General features: G+C 46.0%; 1 protein-coding gene across 1 annotated transcript in view; it reads right to left on the reverse strand.

Moving 5' to 3' along the window:
- Bri3 (brain protein I3) overlaps positions 1–5,397 on the reverse strand; it is a 14,401-nt gene extending 9,004 nt beyond the window's left edge. Inside the window, exon 1 of the mRNA XM_010642749.3 lies at positions 4,985–5,397. Within this exon, the coding sequence (XP_010641051.1) occupies positions 4,985–5,153 (169 nt within the window). The 5' untranslated portion in view covers positions 5,154–5,397. The remainder of the gene's footprint in view (positions 1–4,984) is intronic.
- Positions 5,398–21,891: the final 16,494 nt, after the last annotated feature.

Consider the following 21,891-nt stretch of genomic DNA (forward strand, 5'->3'; position numbering starts at 1 on the left):
CGGGACTGCGCCTCCCTGAGAGCTTCTTGACCTTTGTGGCCTCAAAGGCTCCGGGCTGCGGCCCCCCGCAATTCCCAGCTGCCAGCGGTGGCCCGAGCTGCGCGGCGAGCCCGGCGGGAACGCTAGGCACTGCCAGCCCGCTTCCGAGCTGCGGCGCATTCCTCCCCTTTTTTTTTTCCGGATGATTTCGGTCTTGTGCAGGGTGTATGCTGGCGCTCGCCTGTAATCCGAACACTCTAGGAGACAGAGGCAGGAAAATCGCAGGTTCGAGCCAATCTGTGCAACTTGGTGACTCAGCGAGATACTGCCCCAAAATTGGGGGGGGGGATGTAGCTCAATGCGATGGCCTCAGGTTCCATCCCAAGCACCAAAAAAAAGGCTGGTGGAGCATGACCCAGGGCTTCTGATGGAGCAGAAGTCCTGGCTGTCGCTGAAGCTACAACCTGAAGGTAAGCAACAGGCTGTCCAAGGGAACTGGGTGCAGCCTGGGGCCTTATAGCCGGAGAGGTGGGCCCAGATCAGACTTCCTGACACCTGGTCACCCGGGGATACTCGTGCTCTCCTGGCCTTGCTGAGCAGGAGAGCAGGCGATAGCCTCTCCCGTCAGACCCTGCACAAATTTGGCAGATTTCCCTATAGTTCTTGAGTAACTCCCCTGGTCACATGCCTGCTGTTTGCCAATACAAACCCACAAAAGCCACAGCCTCTGGCTCGCTTGTTACAATAATTGATTTTTCCCCCTAGCACTGTCCCTAGTTAAAAATCTACATTCGTGGATGTCTACACAGGGATGATTTCCCAACACTGCAGCCCACAGGCACGAAGCAGCCCTGTCCCCCTTCCAGCCTGCATGGCCTGGTTCTACGTAGGAAGCCTGGGAGACAAAGGTGAGGTCCAGCCACACAGGAAACTGGGAGCTGCAGGGGAGCTATGTGTGTGCAGTGAGAGTCAGAGGTGCACACAGGCCAGGCAGGAGCCTAGGTGTCCCTAGAGGGCCAGGGCTGAAGCCAGTGACCAGCTGGTCCCAGAAACCAGGGCAGGAGCCTGCAGGCAGCATGAACTGTGGTCCCAGAAGCTGATGTGGAGCAGACAGTTCTGTATCAGGACACTGTGTCACTTGGTGTCACTTGGTGGGGTCAGAGCCCTGGAAGTCTCCAGGCCTCAGAGGTGAACCCAGATACTGGGTCAGGAGGGTTCTATAAGAGCCAGTTGGGAACTGCCTGGTTGGAGTATATATGGGGGTGTGCACCGCACATTAGCATATTAGAACAAGGATTTTGGCAGCAGCAAGCGAAGAAGAGGGGGGGAAAAAGGTATGAGAGAGGCCAAGAGCCCGTTAAGACAGTGGAGAGATAAGGAACTGGAGGCTCAGGTTTCCTGCTCAGGTGATGGCAAAAGAGGTCCCTGCACCTGGCTGTGGATGCAGGAGCCGCCAGAAGGAAAGAACAAGGCAACCCAGATTGCACATATGGGTTGCACATTTACAGCTCCCTAGGTGGCACCTGACAAAGCTGGAAGGGGTTGTGTACAGGCATTTTTGCTAAAGTCGGTGACATCTCACCTGGGCATGGCAGCGCACACCTGAAATCCCAGCACTCATGAGGCTAAGGCAGAAGGATCACCACGAGCTCAAGGCCAGCCTGCACTACATAGTTCAACACCAGTCTGAACTACATAGCCAGACCCTGTTTCAAAACGAACAAAAAGTCATAACACCTCATGACTAACGCAGCTCATTGGTGCAGCATCTGTGGAGCACCTCACCTGGGTGGGGACAAAATGGGACACACCGAGCTTGTGAGGCTGAGGCTGTTGGGATGTGGGGAATGAAGAGTGGGCCCCATTGGAAGGGGACATTTGAGCAAAGACGGGGACACTAGAGAGTCAGCATGTGCAGGTGGGAGGACCTGCTTGTGCTGGTCCCCAAGCCCAAGGCAGCTGGGGATGCCCCAGAGTGTTTGCGATGGGAAAAGCAGGGTAGGAGTGGTCCTACATGTCCCACAGAAGTGGGTGAGTGAGTGGATGTGGGGGAGCTGGGGGGGGGGCTGTTCTGATTGCTGCTGGTTTTTCTGAAACAGGAAACAAGGCCAGCAGCTGGTATTGACTAAAGGGGAGACACTGGGGTCTGAGGGCAGCATACAGTCTGCGAGTCCCCCAAGATGGGAGCTGGGACCAGCGAATGTCCCGCTGTGATCACAAAGAGGCATGACCCCCACTGTGCCCAGTGCTGCACACGTTCTGCAGAGTAAACTGAGGCACAGGAGCTTGCCCCTCTTTTCCAAGGTCTCTGAACTTCAGACAACACAGCCCTACCTCATTTGGCCACAAGACCAAGCCACGCTGCCCCTGTGCCAGGTTCACCAGAAAAGCCAAGCGCTGTTCACTGGTAACAGAAATACAGTACTATCAAGACAAAAATATTGCTTAGAACACAACTGCTGTGCATTTTCTCAGACAGCCAACACTGCTCTTTATCCACTCATGTATCATACGAACATAAAGAAATTGTTTTTAGGTAGGGGTGGAACATAGTGTGCACTTGTAATCCCAGCACTCTGGGAGACTGAGGCAGGAGAATCACAAGTTCAAGCCCAGCCTAGTGACTTAGCAAGACCCTGTCTCAAAATTTTAAAAATAGTAATGTAAAGGGATGGCAATGTAGGTTAATGTGAAGACCAAAGGTTCAATCCCCATGACTACCACCACCACCCCAAAAATGATTTTACATTTTTTTAGTACTGCTATTTCAAACACACACAAGTAAATACAGTTTGACTGCTGAGTGGAAAGGTTTTCTTGGGGAGGAAGGAGGAGGAGGACAGAAGATGTGATCAGACAGGGTGGGCTGACCCTCAGCTGGGGAAAGTGCCACTGTCCCAAGATCTTCCCAGTCACCATAACTTTCCTCAGATGTGCCAAGGGAGGCTGAAACAGGCCCCTGCCCTTTCTGAAGAAGTGCTGATAATGCATCACAAGTGCCATTTGGCACAGATAGGACCTGGCAGCTCACGTTGTTGGGCTTATGTCCAAGAGAAGAAAGCAAATATGATTTCAAAATCCAAGGCTGCAACCAACTACCAGTGCATTGCTCAGGGAAGGTCTTTGCCAACTATTTGCCGAATATTTGCTAAATGTTTGTCTTAGATAAACGTTTTTAAGTTTTATAGTAAGACTGTGGTAAGCTTTATGATTATACTAGGCAGATATTTCTAAATATTTTATATTAAGCATGTGAATTACTACATGACATCTGGAAATGGCTCTTTTGTTGAGTTGCATGATAAATCTGATCACAAGTTACACATATACATATTTAAATCTACAAGGGGGTAATCAAAATATACAGTGAATAAGACAGGCATGGTGGCACACTATGTAATCCCAGCATTCTGGGAGGCTGAGACAGGAGGATCTCAGAGAGTTTGAGGCCAGCCTAGGCTACACAGTGAGTTCAAGTCCAGCCTGAACTCATAGCAAAACTCTGTCTCAAAAAAATAAATAGAATAAAATGAATTTTTAGAAAGGGCAGAGGATATAGCTCAATGTGAAAGCCCTGAGTTCAATCCCTAGTACACCAAATAAATAAATTACACATTGTGATTATACCCTCTCAATATACTCCCCAATGCTTTGAACACACTTTCCCATTGTTCGTGGCACTTTCTGAAGAAGTTCTGGAAGTCCTCTTTATAAATATCTTTAGTTGTGCTGTCATAGCTGCCTCCGTGTCCTGAATCGATTCAAAATGTTTCCCTCCAGTGGTCATCTTGACTTTGGGGAAGAGCCAGATGTCACAGTGAATAAGATGTGGTGAATAAGGTGAACACACTGCCATGTTGTTATTTGACGGAAATTGCTGTCAGTATTTTGAATGGATTCAGGACACTGAGACAGTCACAAAATATACAGCAAATGAGGCAGACAGGGTGGCACACTCCTGTAATCCCAGCATTCTGAGAGGCTGAGGCAGTAGGATCTCAAACTCCAGAAAGTTTGAGGCCAAGATTCCAGAAGTGCTTCAGAAAATTGCAAGAACAATGAGATAAGTCACTGACTCAGCTCATAGATCAGGAAAGATCCTGGCTGCTCACTGAGTGGGTTCCTCAAACCCCCTGTGGTCCAGGACTGTGTCTTATCTCTGAATCCAAAGTACCCCATATATAGTAGGTATTTAATAAATGTTTACTTGAATGCAACGCCATGTGCCCAGGATCATTTGTCCCATAAGTAAGGATTCAGATCGTCCTCTCCTCCTGAATCAAGCTGTAGCCATAGACTCTGAAGTGCATCTCCCTTTGGGCTAGAAATAGGTCTGGATCATTCCAGAAGGCTGCTCCTGGTTTTGAAAAAAACAAGAGCACCCAGAAGTAGACATGCCAGTGAGACAGGAAAGACTGAGGCTCTCTGGAATCTCCCTGGATATGGTTTTGTGATCACAGGGTGCACCTGAGTAAGGGGTCATCTCCCCAACTTTTCTCTCCATCAGAGGCCAGTTCCTCAGAGTCACAGAAGTCTCTCTCAGAATCCAGCAGCCACCCACTAATTTACAAAGGCAGAGAAGAACCAGGTGGAACACAAGGCATCTTGGTCTCCAGTCACCAGGGCCCTGAAGCCGGTGACTACCAGGGATCTTCTCCCATTGGGACACCAAACAAATTCCCACTCCTGGGTTGACACAGAGAAGTGACGCCGTTTGGACAGAAAGGACTCCTGGGCCCATGTTGAACTGGCGATTTTAGGGGACTCCTGCAGGGCACACGGGCTTTGAGACAGTGTGGTCATGGAGCCCTGGCTTTGTGGGACAAGTGGACTCGAGTACAGTTGTGAGGATGGCCCTGGCACAGAAAGGCCACTGTGTGGAAGGACAGTGCACCGCTGAGGCAGAGGCCCCTCTTCCTTTCCCTCCACATTTCTTCTTCCCAACAGGTCCCTGTATTCCCTCCTCAGGCCCCCAGCTGCCCTGGCCCTGGCCCTGGGCCCCTACCTGCTTCCTGCACTGTGGAGGCCATGACCAGCCCCAGGGGGACACTCAGGAGTGGTGGGAGGGAGCCTGAGGTCGGCCTGGGACAAGCTCCCTGATGGCCCAGCAGTGGCTGGGCAGTGGGTGACATGAAGGAGCCACCCACCAGGCCAGTGGGGATGCTCCATCCCATGTGGGGCGTGGAGAGGCCAGGCCAGGCCTCATAGGGCACAGAATGCGGCCTCACAATCCACCCTGTGCCAGGATTCTCGGGTTCTGAGCTTGATCCCACATGAGGAGGTGGCCCATGGGACCCCAGCCACACCTTGCCTCAGGGAACAGCTTTGGGCAGCTACTTCAAAGGACTCCTTGATTCAAACTGTACTTCCTGAGGGGCACTGCATAGCCATCCTCGTGCAGACAAATTCCACCAGACCCACAGACAATAGCCCAGTGTCAGGCTTTTTTTCCCTGTGGCCCCAGAAAGTGTCTTTAGTGGCAAGTGAGGCAAAGATTATAGCCTAGCCCACAACTGCACAGGAGTGGCCCCCAAACTCCACAAACTGAGCCCCCTCAAATCAGGCCATTACTCCTTCCTGGGTTTTGTGGGTCATTTCCTAAGACAAGTTCCTTTTTGTATTTCCAATATAGATCTTAGAGAGAAGGTTGTGTAGATTGGGTGTGGTGGCCTATAATTCCAGCACTCTAGGAGGCTGAAGCAGGAGGATTACAAGTTCGAGGCCAGCCTGGGCAACTTTGTGAGACCCTGTCTCAAAATATCAAAAAGGACCAGGAATATATCTCAGCACAAAGGCCCTGAGTTCATTCCCCAGTAGTGCCAAAAACAACAACAACAAAAGCTGTCAGTGGCTCTCCACCACCCATGTATAAGATCCAAACCCTCCAACAGGTCGTTTGAGACCTCTGTGTGCTGTGCCTAGGACCCTCCTGAGTGTCCCTGAGAAGCACCTTCACACAGCTGCTTTCCTCTGAACCACAGTATCTCTCAGTGGGGGTGTCTCCCTCACACTCTTCGGTCACTCACACTCAGGAAGTTCTGACTCCTCTTCCTCCATTATCCAGGCAGAATATGTCTTTCACACAGCCTTCTGATGAAGCACACTGGCTGCAGGTCAGCCTGCTTGGGCTCATATCCCCTCATTTTCTTGGCCTCCTAACTAGGAACCCATATGGGACCCAGTTTCCCCAACTGTAAAATGGGGCAACGATTGCAACTACTTCATAGGATATTTGTAAGAGATAAACGATGCCACAACCACGCCAGTAGAGTCTGCGTGACAATGCCGGTCACCTGGCAGAAACCAGACCAGAGGTATCGTCCCCACGGGGTTAAGCCTCCTGGAGGTCCTTGGCACACACCGCATGCAAAGTCAGCCGTGAAGAGAATAGCTGGCCTCTCTGCCTGCAGTTTGGGGACATTGGGTTCATCTATAATTCTGTTCTATTTTGTCTTTATTACTATTTGTTCATTATCTGTAGAATTGTATTCTGGGCCCAGGAAAGGTTAGGAACAATTAGATGTTCCTAGAGATGTGGAGATATTGAGGTACAAGAGGACGGGCGGCCAAAGTGCTGACCCTGAGCCCCGGACTGTGAAGTCCTGAAGGTGAACCTGAAGGTGACATGCTAAAGCCAGTCCTTTGTCTTACAAACTTCCCCTTCTGACTGCGTATAGGTGTGGTCTTACCTTGACTTAATGGTCTTAGCTTTTGTGATGGTATAGAGGTGTGGTCTTACCTTGACTTAATGGTCTTAGCTTTTGTGATGGTATAGAGGTGTGGTCTTACCTTGACCTTGTGGTCTTAATTTTTACAGTACTATTGTCTATCTTATGCCTGCCTGTGACTGGAATCACTCTTGTGGTGTGCCCTTGAAACTAGTATATAAACACCTGGAGTTAGAAATAAAATTGCAGCAGCATTTGCAAGCTTCACCTCGGTGTTGAGTGCTTTTGTCTGACTGTCATCGCCGAACCTGCTCCCACCTTTCAGAGAACCTGTATCTCCTCGTGAAATCCCGTATTTGCTGCCCTACGGTCGGTAGCAAAACGAGGCAGTGTTTGGCCTCTGAGCACTCACTTGATGCTGCCCCGGGACCCTTGCATGCACGACTTGCACACAATTTACACAGGGCAAACATGATAGCCACATCCCCAGATATATCAGGGCAATGGCTTCCAGTGTATCATTTTGTCTTTTCCACTCGTCACATGTACATGTAGAGAAGTTCAAACTCTCTGAAGGTTGGATAGAGTCTGTTGTGACATACTGACAGTTGGCAGAGTGACACAAGAAAAGGGACAATGATTTATTAATATGTGAAGGTACACAGGAGCACACAAAATATAAAACTCAAACAAGGGCCAGAGGGTTCGGAACCTGCTTCAATTCCCAGCATTGCAGGCCAACACAGGGGGTCAAACTTTCTGTCTGTGAGGCATCTGATGCCACCACTTCTACCCAAGGGTGTGGATCCTGCTCCCTCTCAGCCAGTTTCAGCCCCCAGGTCCAAAGCAAGAAGGGACACAGAAATTCAGCTAGTCTCAGACTTTGGTCCTAGCCCCACCAGTGACTAGCCCTAAGGGACAATGGTATGTGCTATTCTTTGGACCTTAAATGACCCCCAAAGGCCTATGTGGTTCAGGTTCAGTCTCCACCTTGGTTCTACTGGGAACTCTGAGACCTGGGGCCTAGTGGGAGGTGATGGGCCCTAGAAGGGGATATTGGAACCCAGCTCCTCCCCTTCCTGTCTTATTGCCCAGCCACCAGAAGGTGAGCAGCTTTGTGCTACCTCCACTCCCTGCTGAGTTGAGCAACTTCATCACCTGGCCTAGGACTGAGATCTCTGAAACCATAGCCAAAATTTACCTCTTTCGGGCCAGGGATTTAGCCCAGTGGTTCCGCTGCTTGCCTCATAAGCACAAGGACCCGAGTTCAATGCCCAGTACCAAACAAAAAAAATTTTTTTACCTCTTTCGCTCTAAGTTGATATATCTCAGATCTTTTGTTACAATAATGGGAAGCTAACTGTTACGGGATGTGAACTTCCTTCTGCTGCTTCAGAAATATGGATAAAAGTGGTCTAATAAGAAATATATTTGATCTCTGTCCCCAGTTCCTGGCACAGGGCACCATTATTGTTTATATGTAGAAGTCACCCCCAAGCTTTATATGTTCATAGGTGGGGCTTTCTGGAGATGATTGAATTGTGGGGTTGTTACAGTCATCAGTGATGGGCTCATAGCTAATTTGATTTGGGATGAGAAGCCTGGTTGAAGGACAGACACTTGGGACACGGCCTGGAAGTGTATCTCCCTCCTTCCTGGATCCTGCTTTCCTTCCTTTCATGCCATGAGCAATCCTCCTCTGCCATTCCATTCTGCCTTGGAGCCAGCAAACTATAGATAAACCTCTACAAACTGTGAGCTAAAAATAAACCTCTCTTCTTTTAAGTTTTGGATGTTGGGTATTGTATCTCAGAGATGAAAAAGTAACGAAGGCAGACTTTGGTAGCAGGAGTGGGGATGCTACCTGACCACATGGTTCACAAGCCTTTGGAATTGGCTTGTGGGAGGAGTTTGGAAAGGTTTGTTAATGCCAGGTGGAGAAGCAGCCTCAGAATGCTGTGAGTTGAGCTTGATGAGAGATTCTGGCCACAGCTCAGAAGACCAGAATGCTGATAGAAATGCAGGTGGTAAAGACAAGTCTCAAGAGGTTTCAGGTGGAAAGAAGGACCCCATTGGCATCTGGTCTCCAGTCCAAGGCTTTGACAACTCTTAGATGCTCTGGAAAAAAATTTGTCTGTATTTTGCCTATGTCAGAGGATTTTCAAGAGACATTAAGGGCAGCAGACTAGTTAATCTAATGGAAGAAATTTCAAGGCAGCCAAACATTCAGGCTGTAGCTTGGGTACTGTTGGGGGCTTTTAGCCAGCTCTACATTGTAAATCAAGAGCAAACAGTTCCGTTGAATGATTTTGAGTATGGCCAAAAGGAAGCCCTGATAAAGCTGAGGCCTGCAAAGATGGAGCAGAGTAGAGCTTGGTTGCTAAATAGATTAGCATTAAAAAGAAGCCAGGTACTTTGGAACAGGACAACAGAAAAGGTGGACAGAAGGCATTCAGGAACCAACAGGATCCCAACCTTCCAAAGCTTGAAAATGCAAACATGAAAGACTCTGCCTTAAGAAGAGAGCCTCAGAGTGCCATGTTCCAGAAAGGTAGCAGCCTACAGATGGAAATTAATTCCCTGGCATTCATTTCACCATGCTCAGCCATCCAGGCACTCAGAGGTCTCTGAAACCACTAGCAAATGCAAAAGGGCTCAGCTACTGCTCCAGCTGGCAGCAGACCTTGACATCATCCATGTGGTATTTGGTTTTACACACATGCAAAGTACAAGAGTTGTGGGATCAGGAAGGCTTCCACACAGATTTCAGAAGAAGGCCTGTGTGCCCCTGAGAGGGCAGTGTGCGAAGCTGAGAGTGTGAAGCCAAAAGTGCAGTGGAGACCCCAGAAGACTGGAGAAACCAGAAATGTAGAACATTGGAAGCTGCAAGCAGTGAGCAAAACTGGCCCAAGAGAAAGGTCTTGAGGGCTCCAGTCACCACTGGTGGCGCTGGAGGGGTGAGATGCCCAAGTCCTCTGGAGTTCATATCTCACCACAGACTGTCCCGGGTGCTGGATAAGGAACTAAAGGATTTAATGTCTACCCTACTGGGTCACAGTCTTTGGTCCTATTCCTTTCTATCCCCCTATTTCTACATTTTGGAATGAGAATGTTTATCTGGTGCCACTGTACGTTAGCAGTGTTTAACTTTCTTTTTTCTTTTGCAGAGGCTCACAACTAAGAGTTTGCCTTAAATCTCAGAGGAGAACTTTGACTTGGACTTTTCAGCAATGCTAAATCTGTTAAAGCTTTGACAACTCTTAGAGGTGGACTAAATACATTTTTTGGGTTTATTGTTTGTTTTTGGTACCAGAGATCAAACTCAGAACCTTGTGCTTTTGAGGCAGGCGGCAGAACCACTGAGCTAAATCCCCAGCCCTAAATGCATTTTGAATAACAGATATGCATGAATTTTTTAGGGTCCAGGGGTAGAATGTTATGCTTTATATCTAAATGTCCCCTTAAAGCCTCATGCACTCATAGGTGGGCCTTTGGGGAGGTGACTGGATCATGGGGGTGTGATACTCACTAGTAGGTTAGTCCACTAATGAATATATAATGTGACTTGGGAGGAGAAGCCTGTTCTGAGGAGGGTCACTGGGGTTGAGGTCTGGAAGGGTTTGTCTTCTTCCCTCCCCGCTTTATCCAGCTCTGCTTCCTGTCATGTCCTGAGGCCTCTTCTACCATGTTGCCCTGCCTTGGAGCCAGCTGACTATGCACTGAAACCTCGGATAATCTGTGAGCCCAAATAAAGCTTCCCTTCTTTAAGTTGTGAGTGCTGGGTATTGTGTCCCACCGAGGAAGAAAAAAGCACCCATAAACCTTGGGGAATTTCCTGGGCAACAGCGTCTCTGTTGTTAGTGTCACGCCTGAGTTTATGTTAGTATTTATGTTACTTTGGCCTCAGGATAGAGGCAAGTTGCCAGAAAGATCAAGTTGTTAGAGATCTAGAACTTCCAGCCCGCATCCAGCAGCCTGTGGGTAGGGTGGGTGTGGCAGGAGATGAGGCTCCATAGCTTTTGACAGACACTTGAGTCATTGCCAGGAAAAGTGAACATAAGGAAGGTGGCCCTGGAGATGCCTTCCATACCCTCCCTTGGTGCACTTTGCCCCGGCACCTCTCCCATCTGGCTGCTCCTCAGTCTTATTCTTTATAAAAAAATCAATAAACTGCAAAAATAAAAAATGAAGAGGAAAAAATCAAAAGAGCTTTAAAAATGGATCAGGGAGGACATCAAGGAAAGAATTGCACAGCATGGTCAAAAGCACAGTTAATATTTAAATGGAAAAAAAATATTACAGAACCGTGGATTTAGCTTGGTGGTTTTGCTCTCTGCTTTGCAAGCACAAGGGCCCAAATTCGATCCCTCTGGCATCAAACACGCTTATCCCGTTGTTCTCATCACTTTCTGAAGCAGTTCTGGAGTCCACTTTACTGGGTATATTTACAAGGTATAATAAAAAATACCATGAATGCTGCTGCCCAGTGCCATCCAACAGAAAGGAAGGCTCATAAATGCTCATGATGCTCTGTCCTCATCCATCTTATTCCCTGGGCCAGGCCCTGTGCTTCTGGCTCTTCTCCAGTCAAAATGACCATGGAAGGGAAATGTTTTTAACTGACTCAGGACATCAAGGCAGCCACAACAGTGCAACTAAAGACATGAAAGAGGGCTTCCAGAAATATTTCAGAAAGTGCAAGTGTGGGGAGACACGTGTTTGAAGTGGGAGGGTAACTTTTGAGCGGGACTCATGGCAATGTGTCTTTTACTGTAATGCATTTTTAACATTCACTGCATATTTTGATCACACTGCATATGCGCAATTTAGGGGCTGCCTAGAAATCTGGTTACCTTCCTTCCCCTTTGACCAGACAATTCCACTGCACTCAGAGGCTTAAGATGTGTTTTAAATAGCCAGGGGTGGTGGCGCATGCCTATAATCCCAGCACTTGGGAAGCTGAGGCAAGGAGGATCGCTGTGAGTTCAAGACCAGCCTAGGCTACATAGTGAGTTCCAGGTCAGTCTCAACTACATAGTGAGACCCTGTCTCAAACAACAACAACAACAAAAAAAGATGTGTCTCAGGGGCTTATGAGACTTACACTTTATGGATATTTCCATTCTTATACTCTATTATACATACTTTTATCTTCTCATGGATCCCCTGTTCCTTCTCTCACTTTTTCTGCCTCCATTGGAGCACTCATTCAGAACTATCATAAACCAGGTCCTGAATTGCAATACCTAAGACACCCAAATAAAGCCTCACCACTTTTACAGTTTCTCAGTTTGAACTGATAGATGTTACATGGCCCCAGAAGGCTGCTCTCAGGAGAATCGTCTCTGCTGCTGGTGCTGCCCTGGACAGGAGCAAAGGCACCTACACAGGCAGCCCCTGGGTCTCCTGGTGGATTCAGACCACAGGGCAAGTCCTCTGGGTTTCCAAATGCCTCATCTCTTGGGTCAAAGGTGTGAAACTTTACCGGGGTATCCTTTGTTGCCAGTTGCCAGAGAGGGAAGGTCCCAAATCTAGGTGTCTAGAGGGGAAAGACTCTTCTGGGAAAGGCAACTGTTCATATACGTAAAATAGGGCTGGGGATGTAACTCAGTGGCACCGCACCTGGTGGACAAGCACAAGGTCCTGAGTTCAATCCCCAGTAGGAAAACAAGCAAGCAAACAAACAAACAAACCCTATAAATGTAAAATATACACAGAAGTTTTCAAGTGACATCAATGTTGTGAGTCATCATAAAGCTAAACTTAAGTAACCAACACCCACATCCAGAACTAGAACATCCTCAAGCTTGTCCTTTTGGTGCCCCCCAAACCATCCATATCCTGGTTGTTATGGTAACAGTATGATAATCACTTCCTCCATTTCACACTTTTACCATCAAACACATATTCTCATTATAAAGTAGTTCTTACTTGTATTTTTTTTTTAACACTAGGCATTGAACCCAGGGCCTTGCACATACTAGGCAAGTACTCTTAACACTGAGCTACACCCTCCATCCTTATTATTTTGTATTTTGGCACAAGGTCTCCTAGATTGTCCACACTGGCTACTTGTAACCTTCCTACCTCCGCCTCCCAAGTAGGACTACAGGCGCTTGGCACCAAGCCCAGCTCTTACCTGTTTTTGAACTTCACATATAAATGGGATCATACACTTTTAGGTCTTGTTTTTTTCACTGGGCACACATTTGAAACTTAACCACATTTTTGTATTTAGTGTACTTCATCCACCCCCCCTTTTTGAGATAGGGTCTCACTATGTGGTCCAGGCTGGCCTTGAACTTACTGTGTAGCCCAGGCTGGCCTCAAACTCACAGCAGTCCCCCTGCCTCAGCCTCCAAAGTGCTGAGATCACAGGCATGTGCTACCACGCCAGGCTCTTCATTCACTTTTGTTATCAGAAACTCTTGTATGATGACATCACATTTACCTCTGTTCCACCTTGGTGCACAGTGGGGCTGCAACAAACAAGGAGGCTAAGAACTCCGTGTGCTACACCTGGGGTGCATATTATCTAGGGCACAGCAGGTGACAGCCTCCTCTCCAGGTGGTGTCTCCGAGGACACCCATGCACACTCCCACTCAGCTGACTCCTGAACAGCTCGCTGGCACCTGTTTACTGTGGAGGCAGAGCGCTCTTTCCTAAGTATACTGACCACTTGCTTTTCTTCTCCTTCTTTCTGACAGCACCTGTTCAAGTTCTTTGCCCTTGAAATTTATTATTTTTTTCCAACTTGGATGTGTCTCCCCTACAGACTTGCAGTTCTTTCCATGTTCTAGATCTGAGCCCCTTGTTGGCTCTAAGCAAAAGATCTCCCATTCCTTGCTCTCCTTCTCACACTGACTGGCATCTTCATGAAGAAAAGTTCTTGACTTTAAAGTACCTGAATGTATTCATCTTTTCCTTTAAGATTAGTTTTTCTTGGGCTGGGGATTTAACAAGGTGGTGCTATTGCTTGCCTCACAAGCCCAAGGCCCCAAGTCTATATATACTTTCTTTTTTTGGTACTGGGGATCAAACTCAGGACCCTGGACTTGCAAGGCAGGTGACGGCACCCCTGAACTAAATCCCCGGCTTTTATGCTTTTTTTAATTTTGGTTTTTTGAGACAAGGTCTCACTATTTAGTTGAGACTGACCTGGAACTCACTATGTAGCCCAGGCTGGTCTCGAACTCACAGTGATCCTCCTGCCTCAGCCTCCCACATGCTGGGATTACAGGTGTGCACCACCAGGCCCAGCTTTTAAGGCTTTTTAAAAACTCTTCCTTACCTCAAGAACTTTAGAAGATTTTATTATCTCTTAAAAGGTTTGTTTCATTCATGTTTAGCTCTGAGAGTGGCCCTATGTCTAGGTTCATGCCTCTTCCTAGCATCTGTCTCATCCAGTCGACATCTTTGACTCTCAAAAGCATCTGTAAAATTTCCTTGAGCTTTTCTCCTTGGGAAAAAAGCCATGTTTCTTTATTAAACTTTTTTTTCCTTCTCTCTCTCTCTCTCTCTTTCTTTCTTCCAGTACTGGAGATTGAACCCAGGGCCTTGCACTGAGCTACTTCCCCAGAACTTTTTTCTTTTCTTTTCTCTTTTAACTTTTGAGACTGGGTCTTTCTAAATTGCCCAAGTAGGCCTTGAACTTGTGATTCTCCTGCCTTGGCCTGCCAGGTAGCTGGGATTATAGGCACTCACCACCGCTAATCTGGCCGTTGTAGATGACTGGCTTTTTTTTTTTTTTTTTTTAAGTACGTTTGCAGTACATAATGTCTACATTCCTTGTTTGGAGTTAGTACATGTGCAAAATATGTCTTAATTCCTTTTTCATCCCCTACCCTCTTTTTCCATCTCTTGATTCCATCTCTTTTGAGAAAGATCTATCTCCCACTTCTATTTTTCTATTTTGCACTTTATACGTTGGGTTTGTCATATAAAAGAAACCATGCGATATTTAAGCTTGTGTCTAATTTACTTCACTTAACATTATAGTCTCAAGGTGCATCCATTTTCCTACAAACTACTCAAGTTTACTTAATATATACATTTTCTTTACCCATTCATGTAGATGATTGGCCTTTGAAGCTACCACCTGGAGGCCAGAATACAAATCCTCAGTTCCCTGCCTGTGAGGCTCCACAAAACAGAGACCAGGAAGTGTGTTCTCCGGCCATGTGGAAGGCAGGTTCTGCCCGGAGCCACAGTTGGCAGGGCTCCATTTCTTTGCAGGAAAGAGATCTCATGGGGTGTGGAATGAAGTTAATGACATTAAATAAAACTGAGGCAAGAGATTAGGGCATGGCAGCTGGCTGGGCAAGTTGACATGAGCTGTCAATCATATGAGACCCAGGACACATGCATCCAAGCCCTGCACCTGGAACCAATCAGAAATGCTATCTTCAATTCTTCTGGCAAGATATCAAGCAGGTGTTTGATCAGCTGGCCTAGATCTGACATCAGCTTGAGGAATGCAATACAAAAGACGGCAGCCATTAACCTTGAGACCGCTTTGTTCTCTCCCTTCAGTGGCTCGCTTTCACCAGACAGAGTGAACTTCTTTTCCTACCTTTAATAAATGTGAAACCTCCCTAGCTTTTGCACTTGTCTAATGCTTTCTTCGGGACAACATGGAAAGAACCCCAAAGCATCCCAGAATCCCAGTAACAAAATTGGTGTACACGATTGTGAAATGTAATGAAATAAATTTTGGTTCAATTGTCAGTTTGTTTGACAAACTATATGGCTAGAAACAAAATAGAGTAAAACTTTGGATGACAGATAACTTGTTTTGCAGGTGTTCCACAAGATAAACAAACATTTCTAATAAAGTTTAGCTTGATAAGCAATACAAGTAGTACATGAGGCTGAATGTCATACGATCACAATTGAGCTTATGGCTCTCTTGTTGCAGGATTGTGGATGATCACCTCTCAATAGCAAGAGGTTATGGAGAAAATCTTGTCTGCAGAGGAGAAAAGGCAGAGATGTATAAAATGTGGAAAATGGTGCAAAATTATGTAGAAAAGCACTACCTGAATAAGGCTGTGGCAGTGCAAGCAATCTGTTTAGTGACAATGCAGTGTCATAATTCCACAAATCCTCAAAAGAAGGTAAAACCAAGCATCACTGGCTAGGCTGCTTGTTAAAGCTGGACAAAAAGGATCCCACTGAGCCAATAGACAGCAGTGATTCCATTAGTGATAGTGAAAGTTGTTCTACACGATAACCCTTCTTTCTCCCTCACACCAGCCATGAAGATTTTCAAAGGTAAGTGCAGGTCAATTTATTTTTATTTTTGTGTATTTTATAATATTTTAAATACTACAGTGCTATAATCACTTTTATATGAGTTTTTTGGGTTGTAGAACAGATGTTTATTTCTTATGCAGAAATTCACTTTGATATACAAATGCTTTGGATTACAAGCATATTCCTAGAGCAAATTATGCTTGCAAACCAAGGTTTTATGGTACAGAGATACAGAAGCCAGGTGTGGAAGTGCATACATGGAATCCCCCCACTATGGGAGGTTGAGGCAGGATGATCACAAGTTCAAACCCAACTTAGTGAGACCCTGTCTCAAAACAAGAGGGCTGGGAATTGTAGTTCAGTGGGAAGGCACTGGACTTAATCCCCAAAACATATACTGCCAAAAACAAAACACACACACACATACACATATAACACACACAGAGTTTTTTTATTGGTAGGATATATTTAATTATTACATTCATCTTGGGGAATAGATACATGTATATATTGTATCTTAATCATTTTTGCTGGTGCTGGGGATCAAATCCAGGGCCTCCTCACCCATGCTAGGAAAGCACGAGGCATAATACAGATTATATTTTGGTTGTGAACACACCGCAATTTCCCCATTGTAAGAAGTTGCTCAAACTGCTGCCAAGCACTAGCAGTAATGTGTGTAGACCAGCTCAGAGAAAGGCAAGGCCAGCGCCACCCTCCTAGTAAACACTGACAGCCACATGCCTCCCAGCACATAAACACTTTACTTAAGGATCTGAAGGCAAGTTCCATTTTGCTTCCTAGAGTGTGATTTCTGTTAAAGAAATTAACCAGGCTTTCCTTCCTGCACTCCTGACCCTTGTACTTCACTGGTGACTTTATCAGTGACCCTTCTCTTTGCCAATGTGATAAAGCAACAGCACTAATGAGTTTAACCTGCAGGAAGCAACTGCAAATGTTTGTCAAATGAATGCCTGATTTACCACATTCGCACGACTTTCTATAAGGAGGCAGGGCCTTCGTTTGTTTCAGGCATGAGTGATTATCCTTGACTTCCAGTTTGACCCATGGTTTTTCTTTAGGCTGTAGAAGTTTTGTGGTTTCAATCTTTGGTGTTATTTTTGTTTTAGAGATAAAATATCACATCTTCACCACAGGTAATTTGTCTCAGCGATGAGAAAAGTAACTAAGACAGAATTGGTACCAGAGGGACTGGGTCATTGCTATGACATTACTTGGCCAGGTGGCACAAGAGCCTTTCGAACTGGCTTTTGGGAAGAGGAAGAATTAGGAAAGATTCAGATGCTGGTTGAAAAAGTAGAGCTGGAACACCTTAGGTTGTACTGTATAGGAGATTCTGGTCAGAGCTCAGAAGACTAGAAAGTCAGTAAAGACCAGACTCAAGAGGTTTCTACTAGGAAGGACTGTGCTGACTGCTGAATTCGATGATGTGTTATGACTTGGCAGAAAGTTTTGCCTGAGACTAAAATTAAGGATGGCAGACTAATCTGGCAGAAGAAAGTTCAAGGCAGTCTAATGTAGAGATAGTGGCATGGCTACTAGGGGGTGCTTTTAGCCAGATTTACGTTGAGAATCAAGAACAAAAGCCCCAGCCGAATGATTTAAAATATTTTGAGTTTGGCCAGAAAGGAAGCTCTAGAGAAGTTCTTGGGGCCTGCAATGACACAACAGAGGAGATCTTGATGGCTAAGAAGGAACAGAAAAGATGGCCTGGGGGTGTCACAAAAAGCAGCAGGAGTCCACCCTTTGCAGCCTCAGAGTTGCAAAGGTGAGAGATCACCTTGAGAAGACAGTCCCAGTGTATCATGTTCCAGAATAGCAGCAACCTAGAGAAATTGTTCCTCGAGATTTGGTTCACAGGCACTAGATCCCTACAGCCAAGAAGGAAGCCTGACTACCTACCGCTTCAGCAGGCAGCAGACCTTGGAATTATCCACGTGGTGCTACCCATGCTAAGGTGCATGGAGAAGGCAAAACTTGTGGAGTTAAGGCTTCCACTGAGATTTCAGAAGGCCTGGGGGGCAGGCAGTGTGTCCCTGAGAGGGCAGCATATGAAGCTGTGCCTGTGAAGCCAAAAGTGCACTGGAGACCCCAGAGTTTGGAGTGTCAGGAATGTGGAGTATCTGAGGAAAATTGCAAGGAAGGAGCAGAGATGGCCCCAGAGAGAAGCCATGGGAGCTACAATCACTGGCAGCGCCATATTGGCAAAGCCACCCCAACCCTTTGGAATTCACAACTTGCCACAGATTTCTGAGAATGCTGGAAATGGAACTGTAGGATTTGATGTTTGCCCTGCTGGATTTTGAACTTGTTTGGGTCCTATTCCTTTGTATCCCCCATTTTTAACTTCTGGAATGAAAATGTCTATCTTGTGCCATTGAATGTTGGAAGTTTTAACTTTCTTTTCATGTGTACAAGGGCTTGCAGCTACAAGTTTGCCTTAAATCTCAGGGGAGACTTTGGACTTTTCAGCAATGCTGAAACTGTTAGGACTTTGGCAACTATTAGAGATGGGCGAAAAGCATTTTGTGTAATGAAATGTACATGAATCTTTGGGGAGCAAGGAGCAGAATGTTATGGTTTGTGTCTAGATGTCCCCCAAAGCCTTGTGTGATCATAGGTGGCTTTTTCAGAGATGGCTGAATCTAGAGTGTATGATGCTGGGAAAAAGGGCATGTGATTACTAAACCATTACACATATTAATTTGGAACACTCCTAATCCCAGTAGTGTGGATAAGATTAAGGGGCAGAAAGACACTGTTAAGGTTCTCTTGTTGCTTTGCTACCTTTTGGCCACCATAAAATGTTTCTCCTCAGCCAAGCCACCTGCCTTAGAGCCAGCTGATTATAGACTGAAACCTCTGTGAACTGTAAGCCAAGTAAACTTTCCCTCCTTTATACCTGGGTGGTGTTTTTATTTTTATTTATTTTTTCTCAGCAATGAGAACAGTAGCTAAGACATCCATTCTTGCTAATGCTCAAGTCAAAACATTGTAGAGATTTCCTCAAGTCTTGTTACACTTCTGTTATGCCTAAGTCCAGTCCACCCAATAAGGAAATCTTACTGACTCTATCTTCAGGAACTATCCCAAATCCAAAAAACCACTGCTCATCAGATTTCTGACTACACATGGGTCCAAACCACCACTATTTCTCACATGATTGCTGCAATAACCTTCCTGGGTGTCCCGCTTCTGTCATGGGTCCTCACAGCTTACTCTCTAGAGCACACAAGGTGTTTCAGGGTTACTACCCTTCTTTAAAAAATCTATTCTCTCCCCGTTTCTAAGTAAAAACAGAAACCAAAGCCATGATATACTTTCATTATCTTTCTAACCTTCTCTATTTTTTTTCTACACATCTGTTCCTCTCTCCCACACTGACCTCCCAGAATATACCTGCCTCAGTGTCGTTGCACTTGCTAACCCTTCTATCTGGAATGCTCTTTCTCTGTGACCTCCTCATTTAACTTTCAGATTTTACTCAAATTTCACCTTTCAGATGATTTCTTCCCTAACCACTTTGTTGAAACCGTGCACACTCTTACACTTTCCCAACCCACACATCTGTATTTCTCTTTAGCACTGAAATGCACATAAATCCTACATATTTCACTAATTTATCTCATTTTTGACAAATAAGATTGTAAACTTCATGTATGCATGTGCTTCCTTGTTTTCCTCAGTCCTACATGCACAATATCAAGAACAGGTGTATGTGTGTGTGTGTGCATGTACACAAAAATGTTTGGCGAATGAATCTAGGACAATATTAGTAAAATATCTGAGTAGAATGTATTTTGGTCTTTCTGTTGTTGCTGTACTACAAATTCAAAATTATCTTTTCGTTTTTAAACAGAATAAAAATAAAGAGGCTGCTCTAGTGGGACTGGTGTTACTGGCTTCTAGATTCAAAAGAGAAGCTTTCCAGTTACTTGGTGTCCTGAACAAAGACTTGGACACAGAAAAGATAGTGAGGATTGACATTTACTGAAGGTAGAGAGAAGTAAACTCTAGCGTGAGAGCGGAGAGTGAAAAGGCCCACAGCAGCCTGTGGGATAATGGCCGGGCTCTGCATCTCCAGACAGGTTCTCCCTAGCAGACAAGGCATTCGGGATCGTGGTCCTATCACCTCTCCTGACGTCAGAGTTAAGCTATCCCATCAAAGACCCACTCGCTTTCAGGGCAGAGGTGAATGAAGAATCAAAATGGTGCTGTTCGATGGGTCCCACCCAGGTCAGGGTTGAGCTGTTATCTCAGAGCCTGTGTTCTGCGCATGAGCCCCGCATCTGTTCATGCATCTGCCTGCCTGCCAGGCTCTTCCTAGCGGTTACCTGGTTTGTCCCTCCCTAATTTCCTACCTCTTTAGGACAGGGCCAAGGAGCCACATGCATCGCCAGAAGTGGACAGTGGGAAACAGACAGGTCAGGCCACTTCCGATAATCTTTTTGTTGAGGATCTTCCAACATTTTTTTTTTTTTTTTTTTTGGTACTGGGGATCAAACTTGGGTCCCTGCACCTGACAGGTGGCGGAACCACTGAGCTAAACCCCGGACCCTCTTCCAACATTTTTTAATACATGAACAACTGGTTATCTGGGGATAGGAAGAATATCAATTATTTTCATGTAAATTATAGATGAGACAATTATTAAACCCTGGAAATTCCAATATGAATATAAAATGTAAGTTCTAGGAGTGATCAGGGAGACATGCAGGGAAAACAATTATGATACATCGTGTGAGGGATGAGAGTGGAGAATGTACAAAATATGAGAGCATCAAAATGCAGACCTAAACTTGGCTTGGTGGCATATGCTTGTAATCCTAGTGTTGAGGGAAGCTGAGGTAGGAGGATCACAAGTTTGAGTCCCACCTGAGCAACTCATTGAATTAGTGGAAGCTGTCTTAAAATAAAAAATGAAAAAAGCTGGTATGTAGCTCAGTGATAGTGCCCTGAGGTTCAATACCCAGTACTGAAACCACTACCACCTCAGGCCTACTTTTCCCTCAGGTTCAGTAAGAGTTGAACTTTGACCTGAGACTCAAGGCTGAATGTGACAAGTAATGGCACTAACATACACAGGACCAGGCTCAAAGCCTGAATGACCCTAAGTGACAGACCAAGACCTGGAACCAATGCGTCTGGCAGAAAAGTTCTAAGGTCAGGAAAGAGAAGAAACAGAAATGAAGGAGGTTAACATAACAAAGCAGAAGTAGGAATGGGGATTAGCCTTGAGGTGAGGGTAGGAACCAACAGAACTTCTGACAATGTGGGGAGCCAGCTCTGCAAAAGCTGAGGGTTCAGGGGACATGGTATTAAACTGTCATTCACACGAACACTGCAAGAGACCACAGAGAGCTCCTACTCAATTCCCTAATTAATGCTTTTTTCTTTTTTTTTACATAGGCTCTGGCTAAGCCTCTAAACTGATCAGACTGGGTTTGAATTTGAGGTTCTCCTGTCTCAGCTTTCAGGGTGTAGATTACAGACATGTTCCACCATGCCCAGCTTCAATGTCTCTTTTCATGAGGAAACTGAGGCCGAAGAGAAGAAATGGTTATAAGTGTCAGACAACAGAACCCAAGTCTCCTCGTCCACACTGTTTCTGCTGCAGCCCTCCTTCCACTGAATGTACATGAGTCTTCCTCCAAGGAACCACTTGTTATGGTTTCGATCTAGATGTTCCCCAGAGAGCCTCATATGCTCAAAGGCAGAGCTTTTGGAAGGTTACTGGGATGCCATAGTTGACTTGCTCTAAGGAATGGAGAGTGGTGGGAAGAGGCAGTCAGGTGGACAGGGCCTAAGTTTATCTCCCTCTGAAGCTTCCTGGCTTCTCTCTCTGCTTCCTGGCTGCTAAAACCATAAGAAGCTCTCCTCTGCCCTTCCACCAAGCTGTGAGGACTGATTCGTCTAAACCGTGAGCCAAAATAAACTTGCCCTCCGTTATGTTGTGGCTGTCAGGTA

This window comes from Fukomys damarensis, unplaced genomic scaffold (assembly GCF_012274545.1).
Source record: "Fukomys damarensis isolate Sample0158 unplaced genomic scaffold, DMR_v1.0_HiC HiC_scaffold_17, whole genome shotgun sequence".
NCBI lineage: Eukaryota > Metazoa > Chordata > Mammalia > Rodentia > Bathyergidae > Fukomys > Fukomys damarensis.